General features: G+C 41.3%; 3 protein-coding genes across 3 annotated transcripts; all 3 read right to left on the bottom strand.

Annotated features, from left to right (window-relative positions):
* Positions 1-1,956: 1,956 nt before the first annotated feature.
* LOC112962354 (feather beta keratin-like) lies at positions 1,957-2,607 on the bottom strand. Its single transcript, XM_026058419.1, has 2 exons — positions 2,569-2,607; positions 1,957-2,328 (listed from the first exon to the last, which is right to left on the bottom strand). The coding sequence occupies exon 2, from the start codon at positions 2,305-2,307 to the stop codon at positions 1,957-1,959; it is 351 nt and encodes a 116-aa protein (XP_025914204.1). The 5' UTR covers positions 2,308-2,328; positions 2,569-2,607.
* A 5,854-nt stretch (positions 2,608-8,461) lies between these two features.
* LOC112962355 (feather keratin 4-like) lies at positions 8,462-9,872 on the bottom strand. Its single transcript, XM_026058421.1, has 2 exons — positions 9,843-9,872; positions 8,462-8,833 (listed from the first exon to the last, which is right to left on the bottom strand). The coding sequence occupies exon 2, from the start codon at positions 8,810-8,812 to the stop codon at positions 8,462-8,464; it is 351 nt and encodes a 116-aa protein (XP_025914206.1). The 5' UTR covers positions 8,813-8,833; positions 9,843-9,872.
* A 10,305-nt stretch (positions 9,873-20,177) lies between these two features.
* On the bottom strand, positions 20,178-20,667 carry LOC112962356 (feather keratin 2). Its single transcript, XM_026058422.1, has one exon. The coding sequence runs from the start codon at positions 20,638-20,640 to the stop codon at positions 20,344-20,346; it is 297 nt and encodes a 98-aa protein (XP_025914207.1). The 5' UTR covers positions 20,641-20,667; the 3' UTR covers positions 20,178-20,343.
* Between the last annotated feature and the right edge of the window lie 1,876 nt (positions 20,668-22,543).

The raw sequence follows: 22,543 nt of genomic DNA, 5'->3' as shown, positions 1-22,543 counted from the left end.
AGAAGAAAGTAATGGCCCATAAAGTTTAAATTTGCTAGGCACAGCAGATAGGAGCCAGTTTATAAAGAGACAGTGGGAAAGGGTCAGAACTTTAAATCTTTTAATATCTTTCTCCCAGATCTGCTTCGAAATCCAGCAAATGTCAGTGGCTGATTCGGCTGCAAAAATGCCACATAGCCCTCTCTTCCTCACCTCTGAGGCTACTCAGCCATCCAAGTTTAATAGCATGTATCCTACTTAGGCAGCAAACTGAGACCAAACGAGCAGAAGTAGCACTTCAGAAAATGGTTTATCCCCATAATTTCTAGCGTTCCTCATGCCCATCCAGATTTTTGTGCCATATCTCTGTCTTCTGCCCCATCTTCTGCATAGATGCTCTTATCTATGATGTCTACAGAAGGATTAGGAGGAATAAAGTTCCCCTCAGCAAGCTTTTCCCTGAAATTAGCCTGTTCCACTTCTCTGCAAAGGGGAGCTCATTCCCCTTCTCAAATGAGTTTATTCCACCATTCTTGTTCCTCATCAAAGCCACCCCTGTCAAAACAAACACTTTCTCGCAGAGAATCCATATCAAAACAGTTAAAGTGTTATGGAAAATTAGGTTCGCTGGCCACCATAACAGGGCCCAACCCTAGGTTCCCACTGAGGCAGAAGTTTGAAGTCAGATTGGAGTAAAATAAAATTTAATGACACACGTGCAGTAATTACAGCTCGAGCTGGGTGTCTCCGAAGAGGGACCCCGAACAAAGAAATACCCTTACAGTCTAAATTCCCCACCSCTCAAGTGATAATTCGGACCAATAGTAATAGTTAGGTCTGAGGTTTTCCCCTTCTTCATTGGGCCCCTTCACTGTCTCTAGGCAGGCTGCTGCTTTTTTTTATCTCCAAGACTGCTACTCCTGCTGTCCGCGTAACTTCTTTATCTCTCCGGCTTGAACCGGCTCTGGGGCCCCTTTTACTTACCCAGGTAAAAGTTCAGCGTWTCTAGGTGAAAGGTCACAGCTTGCGGCCTAAGGCTTCAGCAAATTTAGCTACTAATGCTAAGCAAGTTATGCAGAGCGATTAATTCTAGACYACTTCAGTCYGATRTTCTCTAACAAAAGGGCCTGTTTTTGTGTTCATGTTGCAGCTGGTAAAGGACCTTTAAGGTGTAAACAGAAGCAAAAAAATCCTGCTTATACAACAGTAGGAGACATATCCATTCTAGGGGGACATTATCTATCCCTAACCTTTGAAAAATTCTCTTAGGCTTGATGCACATGCATAGCATTGCGACAAATCAGAGTGGAATCTGAGGGAATTTGTACTACACATGGAAAAGAAAAACTTTTTCCATAACTGAGAACTGAGATCTGTCTCATTCTCCTTTGGCAATTGGCTTGAACATATTTGTACTGTATTTCTGGCACTGGAGAYTTGCAGAAGGACCTGCTTCACCGCRGGCAGGCTGGAAAAGGGGCTGGGAGTAGAAAGCAATACAAGGASACCCAGAGTATGATGCAGCACAAATTTAATGAGACTGAGAAACGGAAGGAAGCAATGTAAACGATAAGGAATATATTTCCCGGGTCCAGTAAGGACAGTACCCACTCATCCCTTCCACAATGACACTCTCAACAAAATGTGATCTTCCTTCTTCGTTGTGTAAGTGGACTGTACCAATTCAGTCATGCAGAAAAATTGCTAAGAATTCCTTATTTTACCCAGTCAYTGTAAAATACAATAAAGCATAAGCAAACAAAACATTTGATCAGAAATATRAAGTAAAGCATAACAAAAGTAAGACAAGCAAAGGCCTGATTTTAAGCGATGCCAGGCTCCCACAGTTCCATTAAATGCTGGTGGAGTCATGGGCGTCCAACACCGTGTTCAAAAACCATGGCCATGAGCTCAGTCTTTCRTCTGGGTCCTGCTTCAGCATTTCTGGTCCTTTCTTCYTGCATCTTCCTCGGGACTTCAGCAYGGCCCATAGAAGCYGCTGCGGTAGGTGTTGTAGCGACGGTAGGGCCGGCTGTACCCACCGCCCAGGCCTGAATAACCAAAGCTCCCAAATCCCAAGGAGCTACCGGAGGAGATGGGGACTCCCCCGGCACTGAGGGCACTCCCAACAGCTGCGGATGCTGAGGATCCCACRGCGGTGTTTTGTGGGAAGGAGCTGAGGATGGGTCCGGGCAGGGTCACCACCACGGGAGAGGGCTGGATCACCACTGTTGAGTCTTGGCACTGCCTGATGCAGGGCTCGTTGCAGCTATTAGCRAGCGGGGTTGGGCCACAGGGGGTGGGAGGACACAGGTCGTAGCAGGACATGTCTGCGGGATGGAGGTAAATCTGAAACAGAGAGAAGGAAGTAAATGCAATACAGAAATTGTATTTAAACTCTATTTATACAGCTGAAATACTACAATATGGAGATTATATAGCAAATAAACAGGAGATTGCATGGGAAGGAAGATATTTTAGCTTCAGATCCAGAGCGAGTACTTTGAAAACAGGGTTGAGTTTGCATTTTCTTCCAGTCCGGTGACTGTTAGGGAAGGTAGAGCTGGTGAATCTTGGTCAGTAACTTACCCCGAAACCTCTGTGGTTAGTAAACTCATCCAGGAACCAGGGTATGTGCTGGTGCTGAAAAATCTCTTCTTTCACATTGCAGCTAATGCCCTAACCACATGGCCATAATGCTACTCTGGCAAAGGCACTTTCAGCACTGCCCCTTGCAGTTGTGGCAGTACGCAGGAAAACTATTAGAGCTCTGTCTCCTAGAGAAATGAAGGTGGACTCTGTAGCCTTTGGATGATAGTGCTCAGCTGGAATGGGTAAGACCTGACTTGCTATTCCTGAACCAAGGCTTGCCTGTTCACTCAGCAGTGGATGGTGACAAACATCCTACCTAGCATTAATACAGCCTTTCCCATTTCCTTCCTATTGGTTCCTCTCATGCAAGCTCTGTCTTGGTCCCTTCTTCCAGTTTTAGAATCTGAAAAATGAAAGCTGAAGCACTCAAAATTTCTTTGATAAGAAATGGAAGAGCTGGTAGCTGAGTTCAGGGACACTTCTATTTCTTGTGACTTGCTATTAATACTAAAATTTTCAGCAGATCTCAGAAGCTGCAGTGGAAATCTGTCCACAGTTGTTTGGAGCATGTGAGAGCAAGTGATAAAAGGTCACTCCTTGCCTGAATGTGAACTATGAATTGAGTTTCAAAGACAATCATGGAGTGAGGATTGCTTTCTATTTGGACATCTGGTGGCCCAGGGTGGCAAAGAACTAAGTGCCAGTATTGGCCAGCATGTCAGGACCCTTGTTCTTCTGAACTTCTGGCCTTAGATGAATTTTCCACAGACCAACAGACTGCTCTGGACAGACCCAAGACCTCACTGCAGATTTCTTATGTTCAGCTCTAAGACCTGCTAACTTGTTCGGGTCCCAAAGTTGAATAAAATAACTTACCTGGTTAGTTTGTCTCTGATCCCCCCACTCAGCAATTTTTATAATTTCCTACCAACAGAAAACTTCCCCTTTTGTGTAAAAACTCTTCCCAGCTACCTCCCTCAGAGCAAAAAGTTGGTTGTACTACAATATGATAGAGTAAAAGCTATAAAATTAGAAATTGTCAAGGTAACAATTCGCCATGTAGAAAGAGAAAAGATGAATACAGACTTACCCTATTCACCAAGGCAAAGAAGGCAAGAGAAATGGATGGAAGAGCCTTGAGTTGCTCAGGTTTTTATACTACATCCCAAGTCACCCAGCAACTTGGGACATTCTTTGTTCATGAAGTTATTTGTGAGCCAATTCTGATTACATGTATTTTTGCCTCAATATTTGTATTTATTACATGTACACCTGACCACAAGTTTCTTTCATCTTAAAATATTCTGGGCCAAGTTAATTTCTGCTAACATTAGGATGATTAATTCAGAAGAATTTATTCTGCCTTCAAAACCCCTTTGGATCTGTCTGGTGTCATTAAAGGAGATTAAGCAGAATTTACATAATACAGTCCCTTGTACAAGCCCTCTTCTCCAAGGTAAATACTGTTGCAAATCATATAGAATTTCAGCTCTTAATGAGCTGGAAGTCAAACCATGAGCACTTCTGGTTTGGGGATTCAAGCCCTTAGGGAAGTGGAGAGACATRGAGTTTTTCAAAAAATGGCCAGGAACGCACGCACAATGTAAATCTAGCTCAGGCCTCAACAGGAGAGGCAATGTGTCTCACTGTGTTGTTACAGTGAGAGTTGGGAGAAAATGAAGAGTTAAAAGGCTGTGTGCAAAGGCTGTGATATAACTAGAAAACATTTAAGACACTGCTTTTTTGACAGGGCAGAAGAAACCAAAGAGTATAAGTCCATTCTAATGAGATAATACCAAACTATTGCACGTCTGTGGAAGTTTTTGAGGAACAAATCTTATGAATATAAGATATTTGCTGACTGGCTCTAATTCTGAGCCTGGTTTCTTAGGAGTTCTTCATCTGGGGAATCCACAGACCCACCTTTATTCTTATCTCAGCTCTCAATACAGTAGCAACTGATTTTAGGTTAACTTACACATGCATAAATATTTTGCATTGCTTGAGACATTTGCTGTCAAGGAAAAGCCCTGCAAAAGACAAGGCTTTGCAAAATTCAGCTGTGGAGGCATCGGAAGTCATATACAAGAATTCTTCATTTCCTATTACAGTATTCATTTCTCCTGCTACCTCTGCAGGGTCAGGTACAAGATGTGTTACAGACTGATGGTAGCCCAGCTGGAGAAGTGCTGAATGTATACAAAATGTCAGTAGTTTCTTCACTTGGTATCAGCTTTTCTGTCACTTCGCACTGCTTTCTGGATTGTTCAAGCTATAGAACTTGAACTTCTTCTCCAGGGAGGACTTGCAGAATGAATAGTAAAGGGGTAGAATACATAAACCATCCTTATCACAGAGATCAGTACTCAGGTCTCTTCTCTCCTAGCACTTTAACTACTGAGACATGTAAATCATCTCTAAATTATGAGCGTCTTTGTGAAGATCCCCTGGGAACAGAAACTTGTTTGACTTGGTGATAGGCTCCTCATGATCTGAGAACTTCAAAGCTTATCACAAACTTTTATTAAAGCTTTAAGCATGTAAAGTATAATATTATGTAGAAATTTAAGATATGTGACCCAGATTTGAATTCTCATATCACTTATATAATAATATACTATTAAGATTTGGGAGTGAAGGTCAATCATTGTGTTCTAAAATTAATGTCATTGTTCCTGGYTGCCGGAACTAGGACTATTTTATTTTTAATTAAAAAGTAGCCCAAGGTTTGTTTTAAGCCATCTCATATTTCAAGGAGAGTCTCAAAGAAATTATCCTATCCTTTCCTAGTGTCACAAACCTTTCCATTCCACAGTACTTCTCCATATACTAAGGGATTAAGAGACTTTTTCAAAAATAATTTCCTCTATAGCAGCTGGTATCTAGCAGCCATTTGGGGAATTAATTTACATAACAACATCCCCAGATGACTTTTTTCAATTTTTTTTATTCTTCCTTCTTCCAAATTTTGCTTGGAAAATACAAAATACTTTTTAAATCAGACTCAAAGACTTAAAAGGCAATATTTTCAAAGAGAGGACTATAATTAGTGCTCTAACTTCAACCACTTTATTGTATATTCAGAACAACTTCATGGCCTGATCTTTGAGATGAATTAGAGTGAATCAGAAGTTCACAGCTGTTTTTATATAACCAGGGACAGACCTGTATATTCAGATTATAATTAAAGTCTTTGCATGATATGAGAACATCCTCCTGAGACACCTACAAGTGACTAAATGGCTGGGGGGGGGGGGGAACTTAATTAAAATGGAACTGGAATCCTATGGTAATCCCAGTGCAATGGGACTGATGTAAGTGACCCAAAAATCTGTACATGGAGAAACAGCAACACAGAAAATGAAATGGTTTCCTTGTCAAGAAAAATGTCACCTGCAATAACTTTTGAACTGTAATTAATTAGGTTGTTCAAAATAAATGGATGCCTTAGAGGCTTTGAGCAGTTAAATCTGTAAAATTTCTTGTAACTTGGAGCCTTTCTATGCAGTTTCCCTCTCTCGCCCTCCACAGCAGACTTGATAGTTCTTGCTTTAAACTCTTAACTCATTCTTGGTTCAGTATACTAATACTGATGTTTTAATTGACAGTATTGATGACAGTATTTACCAACAGCCTGAGTGTCCTGAACAGCTGTTTGAAGTTCACACAATATTTTAGGACACCTGTGTCCATGCTATTGACAGTGATATTGCCCTCACTGTGTTAGCAATTACTGGTTTACCACCTAAGACAGGGGATGTATCTATACCTTAAAGTCCTTTTATTTGGAGTCAGACTGGGTACCTCTGCACAACCTTGTTGTTTCTATTGCGTTTATTATTTGCAACATTGGTGTTTGATCCTGGCTACTGAATAAGATGTCCTGTATGTGTAATSTAGGATGTTTTTGGTATGGGCAAAACCTGTGACTTGAGCTTCACAACTTCAGCTTATGTGCTCAGATAACTCCCCTGAAGGCAGAGGTCTTCAAATACAGTGAGGTGTACATAGTCCTCAGAGTTCATACCTCACCATAGCTATTTTCATTGTTAATGTTATTCAAATATTGTTATGAAGAACTTTAAAATAATTAAAGTTTGAGGTTTAATTTTGCATCTTACTGTGGTCTAATAAGCTTAAACAATTTATGTTACAATTTCCTTCTTTGTGAAAAAATAAATGTAACTAACTACTGCATACATATCTGTGGAGTATTTCTGTAAAGAGACAGGTTTAATGTGGTTCTTACAATAGAATGCAATGGGAAACAGGAGAAGAAAACAGCAACAAAAATTAATTTATGCTGGAGGGAAGAAATGATTTACTCACTAGAACTTTTGCAAAACACCATGCCCATAATAGCGGGTCTTTGATTATTTTTCAAATATGTTTAAATAACCTTCCCAATGCAGGTTTTAATTATCCTGTGAAGTCTAATAGTGCAGTTATCATTTCTCTACCCATGACTTTATGTGTCAGGTCCACTTTCTTTTCAGAAAGATGTCTTGGTCCCACCAAGACTGAAGAATACATGCCTTGGAACACACCACCTTGGAGCAAGGGATTGGCTATAATCATTGATATAAACCACTTTCACAGTCCTTTATTTCTTTCTGCCAAGGGTTACATGAGATACCACTCACATGAGTTTTGCTGGAGTGATGTGCCAGGCCCCTGATTCTACATTTAATTCCATTAGACATTTAAGAAGGAAATGATCACAGCTCACTTGTATGGAGGGGGTGAGCCAGGACTAATACGTACTCATTTAAATCCTTTCCATTCCAGCTTGAGGAGAGAAGGGATTTCTTACTGAAAATAAACTTTTGAAATTACAGACTTTTTTACGGGGTGAAAATTCAGCCTGTCATTCAACTCTACAGATTCCTGCAGCCAGGGATATTATGCAAGAACCTTTCCCAAACTTGACTGTAGTTCAGCACCAATCCATGAAGAGTCACAGAATGGCACTACATGAATGCTATATCTACCTTTAAGTAGCCTTAGGTAGGTTGGCAATAGTTCAAAAAATACTCATTATGAAATGATTTACAGAGAGAGCAAGTTTCCTCTTAGGACATCCCCCCACAAACTCACTATGGTCTTCTCTCTTTGGGGCCCCATTTTCATCAGACCATGAGCATCAGAAATGCTTTCTAATGAACAAGAAGAATTTGATATCAAACAGTTTAAGTGCCTGATCTTATCTCTGTGATGAAACCCAGCGTTACGGGAGTGAGATATACAAAGGCCTCCCCTAAATCAATATTATGTAGCAAGGGTAGACAAATTCTTGATCTGGAAGAGCRCAAGCTTCTAGCTGTAGAAATGATTTCTTGGAATAGAGACAGTGAGCCAAATTATTTATATCTGGTCAATGTGAAATAGATAGAAAGAAAGGTAACCTTCATTTAAAAAAGAAAACATTGAAACAGTAAGAAATTTTATCAGGAGCAAGCTGCTAATAGGCACTAGAGAGCAAACAAACACCAGAAGACTTAGATTGTGATGCAACATGACTTTAATGAAAAGTAGAATAAAAAAGTGTGAAGTATAAGGGTTATATTTCCAGGCTTCAATAAGACAAGAGATAATATGCCTTTTCATCCTGGGTCTTTTCTTTTCTCAGTACTGCTGTGTGTTGTAACAATCAAGTCCCAACTACAGCAATAGAAAAACAAACATTTCATTAGAAATATAAAGTATAAAAAGAGTAAGACAAGCAAAGGCCTGATTTTAAGCGATGCCAAGCTCCCACAGTTCCATTAAATGCTGGTGGAGTCGTGGGAGTCCAACACCGTGTCCGAAAACCATGGCCGTGAGCTCAGTCCTGTGTCCGGGTCCTGCTTCAGCATTTCTGGTCCTTTCTTCTTGCATCTTCCTCGGGACTTCAGCATGGCCCATAGAAGCCACTGCGGTAGGTGTTGTAGCGACGGTAGGGCAGGCTGTACCCACTGCCCAGGCCTGAAAAGCCAAGGCTGCCGAGCCCCAAGGAGCTACCGGAGGAGATGGGGACTCCCTCCTCGCTGAGGATGCTGCCAACAGCAGCGGAGGTGCTGGATCCCACGGYGGTGTTCTGCGGGAAGGAGTTGAGGATGGGTCCAGGCAGGGTCACCACCACGGGAGAGGACTGGATCACGTATGTCGAGTCCTGGCACTGCCTGACACAGGGCTCGTTGCAGCTATTAGCGAGCGGGGTTGGGCCGCAGGGGGTGGGAGGACACAGGTCGTAGCAGGACATGTCTGCAGGATGGAGGTAAATCTGAAACAGAGAGAAGGAAGTAAATGCAATACAGAAATTGTATTAAGGTTATGCAGTTCAGCTGCATGGATAACATATTTGAAAGTAGCTATAGAGAGTGGTTACAGGGGTACTTATTTATTAGACAGAAATTGACAGTAGTTTGAAAATAACACAGCGGTTTCTCTGGCCTCTGAATTGTGGAGTCAGTAATGTTAAAATTCTACCTAACCTTTACCAGCGATTCAATTTCCCTTTCTCTTTGTCAGCACTTCCCCCTGTCCCAGCTGTGTGCAGAAGGAGGCATTATGTCTGCTACAGAAGGTGGGAAAGCAGCGGAAGCTCTCCAAGAGCCCTTGACAGGTGAGGTGAGAGGTTCTGAGCCAAACGCTGACACGTATCCAGGCTTAGTGCCTCCGCGTTAGAATTTTGTTGCTAGCAATTCAGCCAGCAGCATTGGGAGCATTGTAAAAACAGTGTTTAAGAGAAGTTCTTTGCTCCCAAACATCTTATAAATGGAACTAAACAGGTAAACCTGGAGTGGGAAAAGGATTATTTTCCAGACCAGAAGTTTCCACCCTAGTTAGAGTTCAGTGGAATTAAGTCTACTAGAATCTGTGCTTTTCTGTCCATGGAAAAGAGGAGTTTGGATAGATTCAGGAATTCAGAACAGATTTTTTTCTGGCTAGTCGCAGACTCTGAAAATGCAACTGCGTAATTTCCATCCAGGCCCATTTATCTCTGGTTTTGGCTGGCTATCTCCTTTAGCATTGGCCTCTAAAATGGAGCATGAAACTGCTTCTTTCAAGAGAGCCAGTCTTGCCAGTATCCTCTAAGTCCTGTGCCAGCACACCCTGTATCATAAATAAATCCTTTCTTTCTGACGGAAGTAAGCCTTTCTAATTTTCTTCCCCAAAAGGGAAAAAGCTAGCAATCCTCTAATATTTATCAAGAACTAAGGACAAAATAAAAGCAGTCATCAAAGTAAAATTTTAGCATGTAAAAAGACACTGGGTAGGTTCAGACTTACCTGTTCACCTGGGCGAATAAGGCAAGAGAAGTGGATGGCAGAGTCTGGTGTTGTATAGGCTTTTATACTGTATTCCAGACTGCCTGAGGATCTGAAACATATATTATGCATAAAATTATTTAATGACCAGTACTTTTGCATGCAAAATCCACCAAACCGATTAAAACTTTTATTTCAAAATATCGTTTTGTATATCTGTGTTTTTTCCCCTCCCCCTATTACACTTACTTACATTTCACCACAAATTCTTTCATCTTCAACAGTATGCACTCTCTTAATTCTTTGGAAGACTGTGGTGATTCACCTGAATTGCAACAGTAATTATATTGCCTCCTAAGGCCAATGTACATTTTATCTTTCATTTTGGTCATCAAGATGAAGCCTAATGAGAGTGTATGTATGCAATGCGTAGCCCTTACTCAAGACTTCACTCCTTTAGGTGAACAATCATTTAGCTTGGCAGTGGAAGGGGCAGGGAGGGCTGAGCTCAATTCCCGAGCATTTGCATTTCAAGGACTCAGCCTGACCACAAGACTAGATGCATAACTGGTATTCCCAATTTTTACACGTCTGCACCATTTCAATCCCACACAAACACACAACTCAGAGGAGCACCAAATTTCCATGAGTGTTGCAAAGGCTAAAGAAAATTAAGACCTGTGAAAACTGCTGATCAGAGATACAACACCTTCTAGACCTGCTTGAGCTAATCCATGGTTTTTCCAGCCTGTATAAACACAGCTAATACAAACACATGCAATAATGTATTTCYTGACCTGATCAAAATTTTAGCTTCTTGTTCCATGTCAAAGTCAAGCAATCACACTTTAAGGAAAGAGTTTGATGAGCCAATCTTATTACTTTGGTATGTTTATTAACTGCCTCTAATTATGGATCTGATTTCTAGGCAGTCTTTCATCTGAAGAATCACCATTACTCCTGCTTGAAACCCCAGGAAGTCACAGGAATGGGCAGCAATTTTCATGTCAAATTTAATATCATGCGGATGTTAAGATTGCTTTCAAGCATTGGTTCTTAGAGGCAGAGCGCTGCCTAAACTAAACTACAGCGTCAGTAGAAGTTGCACCCAGCAATTCTCCATTTATCATTGCACAATTTGTTTCCCTTCTGTGACTTGAGTGGCCTATGCTGGCTGCACTCCAAATGGCTGGAAATACTTGCACAGATGGAAAGTATGCAAAGACAAGGAATCAGATTTCTCTTTTCTTAGCACCACAGCCCCTCAGCAAGAGATGTGAATTAACTCTAAATGAAGAGTGTCTTTTTATGTGCCTTCAGAAGAATGAAGAACTTTAAAGTTCAAAACAACCTTTCACTAATAGTTCAGATATGCAAAGTTTCATGCTACCTAATGTTCACGGTACGTGACAAGATCTCAACACTCACATCATCCAGGTTGAAAGTGTGTGAGTCAAGAACACTTCACAAAATAATTCAAGGTATACACCTTGAGAAACTTTATTTTATTACAAATTGTCATAATTGATTAAAAAAAAAAACAGATCGTCTTCTGCAGAGTCCTAGGACTCTACATGTTTTGATGACTTAACGGAAAACTTACCTTCTCTTTTCTAGAGTTACTGCTCCCTTCTCTTTCCTCAAAATCTCTACTATCCAACATACTGCTTGTAGTCTTTATAAATTTTAAAAATATACTTCCTTATGTAACTGAAAGCTATGACTCACTTGGAGAATTCATTTCCCTTTCATCTATGCAAAGGTAGGTAAAGAATGTTAACTTTTTTTTTTTTTTTTCCCCATTCTTTCCTCCAGGGACATAAAAAGTTCTTCTTGGAGGGTATATAATATTTTAGAAATAGATTCATTAAAGGCCTGGAAATGTTTTCATTGATATTCTGCCAGTTTAGTTTAATTGGCACCTAGAGTTCATCCGAAAGGTTGAAAGCCTTTGGATCTTGTTCTTTGGGATTAAAGATGGTGAGCCAGAACTTAACAGCTCTTACTTATGGATCACTAATGGAGTTTCACAATCCAGACTCTCAGTTAAAATACTTTGCTTAACAACAGAGTGCATTCATAAGAGGCTGGTGAACTACCAAATTGCGGAAGGGCTGACAAATTACTTACATGAACTGAAATTTGTATTATTCTTATGTTAACTTCAGAGGAGTGAGTGTAAAATAGTACAAGGCATTCAAATGATCCATAAGTGTCTGAGATGAAAGAATCTTTGAGGAAGGCTTTTCATCTGATGCCAGGATGAGACTAGACTAGAACATAAACCATAAACAAAACAGTTTAACTACTGGGGACAAATCATCCAGCTGCAACAAAATTTTTATGATAACCGGAGTTGTTCGAAGTATAAAAGAAGCCTCAATTCTTCCCTAAAACCAGAATCTCTTCAAAATTTCCCCAAGATCTGTTGCTTTAGTATCCACAGTGGCTGTCGGAATTCTTTTTTTTTAATCTCATGTCATTACTTTCAGTGAAAATAGTTTACCCAAGAGCTTTTAAAGGGTTTTCATGCCTTAAACAGTATTCTGTATTTATTAGATGTTAGCGTGCTTCATTTCTTGTCATTAGTGACTTGTAGGAATTCAGTTTCTAGTATTAGTAAATGTGGGTTTAGGAGCTTAAGACATTTTCTAAGATAGTTTTATTCAGACAAAACTAAAACTGTGCCACAGTGCATTGCTTTTTGAACTGCATTCATACCTTTTATAACTTAACTGAATAAAACAATCTGATTAGGTATAGATATGGTCTAATCCTGATTTGCATTTCTGAATGTAAAACCAACAACAGGAGACCCAGAGTCTCCATTTACATTACTTTCGTAGCTCTCCTGAATGAAAGGACTCTGCCGACTGAYAGAATTTGACAGTTACATATAACTTGACAGGAATATAGTGCCACAGAGTAGATAGTAGCAGTGGGAACGCTATTTTTTATTCAGAAATAGAAATAACTCTCTCCTAATCCATAGGGCTGCAGCCAGGACAGTAATGACAGTCAGGCTTTTACAAGGAGTCCTACAATACACAGTACTGATGCAATAAATAACAAGCAAATGGATCAAACAGGTTTGCCCTCTGTCACAAAGATTTATGTCTGTACCTCCATTGGTACTTGTGTTGCAGTTCAGGCTTGACTTCAAGTGTTCAAGCAGTGGTTTGACAATGAAAGGGTGTTAGTCTTTCTTTGCACCCTGCAGCTCTACAGCACAGTTACTGAGAGTGTGGATCTCAGCAAGATTCCTTAAAACAAGTATTATCATATGATAGATTAGATAYCTTTCCATTTTGTTAGATCATAAAATAATTCTAGCCTTGAAAATAACTTCTTGGCAGAGATGTAGAAAGCCAAATATTATGCTGAATCACTGTGGAATCACTATGTACTTCAGCTGCAAAAAAAAAGTATTTTCTTAATCACGAACTCTAAATGTATCTTGTTCTCCTCTCATTAGTGTCTCCAGTAGCATTCATTTCATGCTTCTGCTCACTAGATCATCTACACAGTGATGAATTTCACCCAGACAAAGTTTCAAAGGGTGGGAGAAGGGAAAGAAAAAATAAGCGAAGACTTGAGATTTGRTAAAAGCATAAAACTTTAATGATACCAAAGAGTGGAGTAAAATAGTGCAAAGCATCAGGCTTTATTTTGGCAAGAATGGCATATCTCATGGTGATGTATTCTATAAACAGAGCTCTTCTTTCAATGGAGCATTTTACCTGGACAATCAAGTCTATTCCACTGTCTAAATTTTAAGTTACACACTAGGCATTATCAAATACAGTGATGCACAGCAGAACTACATACTTGATTAGAAATATAAAGTAGTATAAGAAGAGTAGGGGCCTGATTTTAAGTGATGCCAAGCTCCCACAGTTCCATTAAATGCTGGTGGAGTCATGGGCATCCGACACTGCGTCCAAAAACCATGGCCATGAGCTCAGTCTTTCGTTCGGGTCCTGCTTCAGCATTTCTGGTCCTTTCTTCTTGCATCTTCCTCAGGACTTCAGCACAGCCCATAGAAGCCACTGCGGTAGGTGTTGTGGCGACGGTAGGGCCGGTTGTACCCACTGCCCAGGCCTGAATAACCAAAGCTCCCAAATCCCAAGGAGCTACCGGAGGAGATGGGGACTCCCTCGGCACTGAGGACACTCCCAACAGCTGCGGATGCTGAGGATCCCACGGTGGTATTTTGCGGGAAGGAGCTGAGGATGGGTCCGGGCAGGGTCACCACCACGGGAGAGGGTTGGATCACCACCCGGGAGTCCTGGCACTGTCTGACACAGGGCTCATTACAGCTATTAGCAAGTGGGGTTGGACAGCAGGGGGAAGGAGCACAGCGCTCGTAGCAGGACATGTCTCCGGGATGGAGGTAAATCTGAAGTACAGAATCAGAAATGAATGCAGCATAAGCACTGTACTGCAGTTACGGTTATTCAGCTCAGGCACCACGATATTAGGAGCTGTATCGATTACCTTTTAGAGGTTGAGTGGGGAAGGAAAGTGACTTATTAGCTCTACAATGAGAAGAGGGAAGCTGAAATAATCCTCTCAGTTACTGGTTAGCTAATGGAATAGCTGATAGCAGCACAAAAGGACACATACATGTTTTGTGACCTTAGTTTTAGTATTTTGATTGGCTGAATGTCTGGAAAGACACTACTGAGATTCAACCCCAGATATTCAGAGCATCGCAGAAGTAGTAATTATGAGTAAATCCTAGCCATAAAAAATGCTTATGAATAGAGTTCAACAGACAGCTGGAAAATGAAATGAAGAATTAATTTCCAGGTTCAGACTTGGCATAAGAGAAGATACAAATTTAACTGTAGCTAGGCATACTTGGAACTGAGCTCTTTGGAAATTTGTCCCAGATGACTTATCCACAGACATGCTGTCCATGATAAAGCCAAGAATTCACTGCATATTCCCTGTGTCCAGTTCCAGCACTCTGAGAAGCACAATTTCACAATTTCCTATGCCTGTCTGTCTTTTCTGTGTTTGGCTCACTTCTATTTCTGCTGTTCTCTTTCCTTGTCCTCAGAGTCCCTAGAATTGTCTCCCTAAACTCACAGGAGATGTTGTCTCACCCCATAAGATAATTTCAAAACCCTAGCAGCTATAAGACACCAAGCTGAACATTTTTGGTGTTGTTGCTGGTCATATTAAAGTTCATGCTGTTTACTATATCAGAAGAAGGTTGAGAACATTGTGATCAAGGCCAATATCTCTGCTGAATCCTCCTAATCTCAGTATGAAGTTCTATTTTGCCCTCATTTAGAAAGTGGTATTTAGATCTCAAAAGCTTTTGGTTCAATGTAATTGATTTTTAAAACCCTCAATGCTCCACCTCAGACCTTCCTAGTTTCCTTGTTCTTCAGCTGTTTCTTTTAGCATCTTGTTCATTTTACCCTCCTGTTTCCCACTGTGCCCAATAATAGATTCATCATAATCAAAATGGGAACACTGAAGAAACTTTCTATGGAAAGAAAGCATGGAATAAATAGCATAGAATGCAATTTTTCTAGATGAAATCTCTGAAGATAAATGCATTCACATCCCTTACAAACACTGCTGTTTTCTGTTCATATCAACTCAGCTGAAATTTCAGTAGTTACTGATAACAGTTGAGACCCTTAAAGATATAAAATACACATTGTTCCTTTAAGATGGATGATCACATAGGTCTCTGTAGTCTACCCATTCAGTTTGTTAATCTCTACTATTGTTAATATTACTGGAATTTGCTAAGTCACTTAGTGTATTTGAATGCCCAGATTTGAATAAATTTACATCAGTATTTCAAAGGTCTGTGTGGCCAAGGCTGGCCTCCAGAAATCCCTGCAATTCAAACAGCAAAAAAACATTTTTTTTTTAATAGAAAAAGTCTCCCCCCACCACAGTCCAGCATCTAGTAGAATACTACGGAGAAAAAAGTACATCAAATTGTTATGACGGCAAGCATTCAGCACACAGAGAAGAAGCAGATTTGAACTAACCTTGTCCGCCAAACAGAAAAAGGTAAGAGAAGTGGTAGGAAGAACCCTGAGTTGAGCTAGCTTTTATACTGTATCTCTGACAGCCTGAGGACCACAGACATGCTTTGAGCATGAAATTATTTACTAACAAGCATGTCCTGAATGCAAAACACTTTCAACTGATTAAATGTCTTTTCCTCACTGTTCTTTACTTTGTTTTCATTTCCTAGTCTTCAGACATGCATATTCTGTCATACAAGTTTCTCTCATCTTATGGCATTATGGGCCAAATTCATTCCGGTGCTACTTTTTAGTCACAACAGAACTTGTGTTTCTGATATATGTTTCACTTCAGTCATYGGGTGAAGTTTAAGAAGAATTTATGTAATATATAATTTATCATTCAAWTTTTTTTCTCTTATTGAGAATACGCCTGTAAGTCCTTAATAAACTCTGGTATCCACCAATGTTTACAAAGCTGTGACTAATTCAGATATCACCAGCCTATCACATTTCAGTAACAGGATTTGAGGTACAGCTGTTATCACCTGGGGACATTTGCAGACCTGTCATGAACCTGATTTCTCAGTGTTCCTTTACATAAGAAACCTAGAACCCCCCTCTGCACCATCTCAGACCACAAATATGAAAAGCGCTTCACAAGTGATCTCCAGCACATACATGAATTTTAAACAATTTTGAGATACTACCCCTGCACAAATTTAACTGTAGAGTCATTAGGGAAAAAAAAAACCCACAATTCTCTGCTTGCCATTGTATTCTTTTCCTTTGCTACAAACTGCAGTACAACACAGAGGTTACATTCCAGACTGATGGAAGTTCATTGCACAAGTAGAACATGTATATTAGATTTTAATATACTTTTTATCTTTACTTTGCAATCTCCTGTACRAGTTCCAGAGTTTGAACCTCTCCTTTTAGAAGAGTAATTAGTTATTGTGCATGAGGAATCGTTGACATCTGGGAAAATAAAACTTAYTGGTCTTAGGTTTCCTAAAGAAAAAGGGCTTCAAAATCCTTCACAGCTTTCATTAACAATGTACACATTCATAGTACTACATTATCAAACTGTTCATTAATATATGATCAGGTTTTAACACCCTCATCATCCACCTAATGGTATATCTTTAAAATCTCTGAACCAAGATCCCTCTTTGCTATCCCTAAACACACTTATGGGCTTATGGTTTCACAAACTGGAGCCATTTATTTTTTAATAGATTGTATGAAAACCAGCCATGAACTACTCCTTAAAGAAAAATCAGTCTTTTACAAATTTCCAACTGCTCTTTATACTTYGGTAACATCATCTAAAGTGACCAACCTACATTCAAAAATTTCACTTCCTTTACAGGTCTGAACAATTCTGCCAAGCTGTAAACATGTGGCATAAATGTCTTTGAAACACATTTTTCTGTAACAACAGGTACTTACTGGCAACCTCAAGAATTAATTTGCCTGTAAAACTTGTAACAGCATCCATAGAAGTTTTCAACACTTTTGTTCTACTTCCTTCTATYAACATGAGAGCATCTATATGGTGCAGGATGTCATGTTTTAAAAACAAACTCATCAAAGATCAGTAGTATTTTCAAAAAGACTCCYGAACTGTCTCCTGACAGTGGCCTGGCTCCAGACTGGTTGGATTGGCTCAAAGAACTCATCCAGAAGGCCTGGAGACCTCCCCAGAGACTTTTTGAGGACAGTGAACAAGTACCGGGCAATTGTTCTTAACTGGGTCAGGGATGGAACTGCACACAAAGAGTTTTAATAAATGTCTTGAATATGATCTTAGATTGTACTCTTGAGACACCTGCAAGCTAACAAATTGCTGAGGAGTTGAAAAAATGCTTTATTAAACTGGGCTTTGAGTCATTTCATATTGACGCTATTGGAGTCAGTATAAAAGTACCAGAAATTAAAAGTACCCACAAATTCTGAAGATGAAAGATTTTTAATAGGCACAGTATGCCTCTCATGCAATGCCAGGATGAACTTAGACTGGAAAACAAAAGCAAAACAATTTCATTATCAAAAAAGTTCCACCTGCAAAAATGTTTGTGGGAACTAATTAATTCATGTGAAAAAGGATGCCTCAGTAGTCTCAAGCAGTCTGAGAAATTTGAAAAAGTTCTTAGTCAGTTTATCTATTTGTCTGATCTTAACACGCAAAGGGAACATAGATTTCAAATTGATGTTCAAATTCTTAAGGAAATGTACCTCTAAAGGCACATTTACTAAAGGCTTCAACATCCTGCACAAATGCTCTGTGCCTCCACATTGTCTTAACATGGTTAGCTCTAAGACACTTTGTTGTTATTATTATTATTAGCAAGCACAGGCTTAGGACAGAAGAGCTTTCACATTCACAGCAAGCACCATGAAGGCACTTTTCAATACATGATGCTGCTGGACACAGGCCGCTTAACTAGAATTTCATTCTTCTGAAACTCCTTGCTATACTCTTCATGYTTTTTATGCCACTTCCATTTGTATCACAGAAAAATGTCTTACTGCCACCAAAAAGGAAGCCATTCTTTAATGTGTATCAGAGTGAGAAAAGTGATTTCTTGGAGATCCRAGTGAAGTAGTGATTACTTCAGTCATGCAAGGTCTGTCAGCAGAGCACCATATAGTCATGTATGCATTCCAGCCCTTTCCATTACTATAGTAAAAGTCATGGAAGCCAATCTTTGATCAGAGACTCCACTATGTCTAATATACGAACTGGTAGAGTGATGGGTATGTTGCCTTTGTTGCCTCAAGCTACAGGCTTAAAGAGGTCCTATCCCACCTTATCTTGAGTATATATGCTTTTTCCCCTAATTTGGTAATTTCTCAGGACATAATTCTAAAAAAAAAAACCAACAAAAAAACAACACTTTGATTATAAGCATAAGACAGATGGGGGGAGGGAAGAACCACAGGAAACAATCTACTCTTTTCCAATTGTGTGGACAKTTGGGCTGGTTGTAGCTCTGAACCTGATTGCCAGGCATCTATCTAGTTCCTCCACCATCTGTCTCAGTGCTATGATACTTTTTTTCCCCCCTCAAATAATTTTTAGTAGGCAGCTGAATCTTATGCCAGTCTGGCCTAAAAGAGAAAGCCTTGCATTTTGAAGACAGAAATCCTTAGAAAGGTTTAGAGACAGAAATCACAACAATTCTCAGYGTTATTGTTTCCCTGTACTGTGTCCACACTGGATCCCACATGCTCCAGTGTTAGAGAAAAAGGAGTCAGTGAAACAATCACAGAAAACCTGGAAGACTTTGACAAAGGTGTGGGGGGYGGGGTGAGGTTTTTTAGTTCTGAAGCAGAGTTTGAATATCTGAGGAAAAATACCTCAAAGTACCTGTGAGTAACAGGACTAAAAACAAACTGTTCTTAAGGAGATACATCTGGCAATTTTTCTGGTTGTTCACTCATGTACATTTTTCTTCTTTATTACAGGTGTTCTTAGGTGGATTACCTCGAGAATAAAAATTATTGGGCTTGGTTTTAGGCTTGAAAGAACAGAGGACTTCAAAGTCCRTCACAAAATGTTATTAATGGTCCAGACATGTAAAGTGTCTTATTACTCAGACKGGAACAATCACTTCACCTTTGAAGCTGAGTCAAGATCATAGCATGCACCCCACAAAGCATGTCATGGTTTAAAGTTTGAGAATACAGTAGCATTCAATCTGATCAAAAGATAAAAAGACTTCCACAAGTAAATGCTATTTCTAAAACTTCTATTCTCCACTTTCCAGTTGTCACAATTTCAAAGATGCCAAATGAATGACTAAAATCAAAGCTCTTCCAAACTGAAAGACCACAATAAGATCATGGATGTGCAGAAAGTTTTTGGAAAATCTCTAAAAAGGAGAATATTTATGGAGAACTATTGAAATCATCAAGAACAGTGTAAACAATGAAATTCCTTCATTCAGACTGACCCTTGCAGTCTGTTCAATTGATAGTTTCCTCTGAGTAAGTACCATTAAACCCTTGAAAAAAATGTTCCATATAATGACAAACTTCACATCAAGGGGGTGAAAACAAAGAAAGGAGGAGAAAAAACACAATGAGACTCAAATGAAGATGCTGCACCAGTTTAATGARGAAAAAATTAAGATGTATTCTGCAAAACAAAAAGAGCAAAGCCAATTATACCATTCAAACCAACAGATAGTAAGCAAGGCTCTGCTTTTCCTTAATTCATGAGTAAATCCCCACCACTGACAACTTAAAAGAACCACAACATACCAAGTCAATGAAAAAAAATCAAAATAACAGATACAAGAAAAGTCATCAAAAGCAGAAATTTAAAGAACACTGCATACATTGGCCATGTTTCCAGGCATCACAGGCTGGCACTCYTGCTTGCCTCCCTCCTTTGCAGGAGGGCACGAGGATGCTCAGCCCATCTGGAAACTCTGGCCAGCAGCTCCGTCCTCAGTCCAGCACCTGGCTTTGGGGTTCCTGCYTGAAGCGCTCACTGGACATCCACCCTGGCTTTAGCAGGGCAGGTACCTTCTTCCATAGTACCGGCCACTCAAGCTGGAGAGGCCATAGCCCCCGGAGGAGATGGGGACTCCCTCCTCGCTGAGGATGCTGCCAACAGCAGCGGAGGTGCTGGATCCCACGGCGGTGTTCTGCGGGAAGGAGCTGAGGATGGGTCCGGGCAGGGTCACCACCACGGGAGAGGGCTGGATCACCACCCGGGAGTCCTGGCACTGCCTGACGCAGGGCTCGTTGCAGCTGTTGGCAAGTGGGGTTGGGCCACAGGGACGGCACAGATCGTAGCAGGACATGTCTGCGGGATGGAGGTGCACCTGCGAGAGAGGGCAGGGAAAACACGGGCAGCGTGTGAGGAGCAGCCTGAGCCCACGCACAGCGAGGGAAAAGGCATAGGCTGGGGAGCAGGGAGGGGCTGCACGGGGAGCAGGAGAGCTGTCAGAGCTGCGGCCCACCGGGGCCCCTGGAAAGACACACCAAGACCTTCTCCCACCTCCCCTGCCAGTGGCCGGGAGCCGAAAGACGGGAGCAGGACCAAGGAGCAAGGCTCACACCAAAGCATGCACCGAGGCAAGAGCTCGGTGGAGGCAAACAGGACAAAGAGGAGACAGCGGAGAAAGAGTAGAGAGYGGCARAGGGGAACAGCRGCTCACCTTGTTCACCAAGGAGGAGAAGGCAAGAGGAGTGGATGAGAGAGCCTGGAGCTGGGCTGCCTTTTATACGGGTCCAGATGCCCGAGGCCCAGAGACGCCCTTTGCGCATGTGATGTGTTTACCAACAGGCTCATCCTGCATGCAAAACATCCCAATTAAGGAAATGGGGACGCTGGTTTTTGTTCCCTGCAACATTCCCTTTTCATTTCCGTGCTCAGGACATGCCCGTTCCACCACACGGGCTCCTTTCAAGYRACAGTATTAGAGGCCAAGATGGTTCCCARGAAAATTGCATGAAATTTCAGGCAGAAGATGAAGGCAAAGTGAAGGAGCAGTCCATCCTCATGAGCTGATGTCATCCTTTTACCCTCCTAGGGCTTGTTTTAAGGCTTTGTACTAATGAATGGGGGCTCATTTCATTCTAAACTTGTCATAAAGGACCAGACTTCCAGTGACCTTTTCATGTGGTGACTGTCCATATCCAGTCCCCCCTCACACACACAAGTTCACTGAGACTGTCTTTCCAAGCAGGGCAGGCATACTGTTGGGTTATTAACACCTTCTGGGATCTAGCATTGCTCTCAGGAGAGATCAACCTGTCTTTTTTGCCTTCTCACCCCTCTCAGCAGTACCTAGAGGTCCCCAAACACCAGAACAAGCATGTTTCTGGAGGAAGAACATTGCTGTCCCACAATCAGAGTATTAGATAACCACTCATATTAAGCTGGAATGTCTAAAAACAAAAGCAAATCCTGGGGACTGACCTTCTTCCTCACCATGTCCATGCCACAACTCCTGCTTTGGCCATACATACTGACTGAACAGCARACACTTCCAAACACCTGACAGGACTTCCACACAGCACCAAGTCCTCCCCAGAAAGAAGTGTGGTCTTGAACTCGCAGCACTGACAGCCTGGAGGGCAGCGGGTGTCTGGGCCACCCCAGGGATGCACACTAAGAGGAGGACCCAGTACTCTGAACTGCATTTCTCAGGACAGGAACAGGGATGTATGACACAGAGGGGAGTGACAGCCCTGCTTGGGGCACCGCTGCACTCCTCAGACAGACCTGGCAATGTCCTCCTTCCTAAGGGTGGACAAAGTGCCTGCCCAAATTAGGCTGGGACTCCACCAGAGGCAGGTACCCATCTATATCACACAAACCCAAGACAGCTTTATGATTGAGGAAGATGAAGGGAGCTTTGAAGCTGCACAGGACTTTCCTGATGATATCCAGRAAGCCTATGCAAAGAATAGTGCTCACAGGGCACAGCAAGGGCCACCTGCTGCTTAAGGCACAAGAAGGCAGGAGCCAAGAGTGGTCACACTGCCAGCAGAGCAAGGGCTCCGTTCCATGATACCGGAGAGAGACAAGCAGGGCAGACCCAGAGAGGGTGGTCAGGTTCAACCAAGACTCACCTGTCAGCTCCATGGTGATGAGACAGAATCAAAGGAAAGCAGGGAAGACAAACAGCATAGCAGGGTCAGAACCAGATCCAGTGATTGGACTCCGGGTCAGATGAAGCCCAGTGATCACCCAGCAGG

The sequence above is a fragment of the Apteryx rowi genome, unplaced genomic scaffold (assembly GCF_003343035.1).
Source record: "Apteryx rowi isolate R43461 unplaced genomic scaffold, aptRow1 scaffold_1469, whole genome shotgun sequence".
NCBI classification, from domain to species: domain Eukaryota; kingdom Metazoa; phylum Chordata; class Aves; order Apterygiformes; family Apterygidae; genus Apteryx; species Apteryx rowi.
Note: the sequence above shows the minus strand (reverse complement) of the source record. Positions and strands in the feature narration are given on the sequence as shown.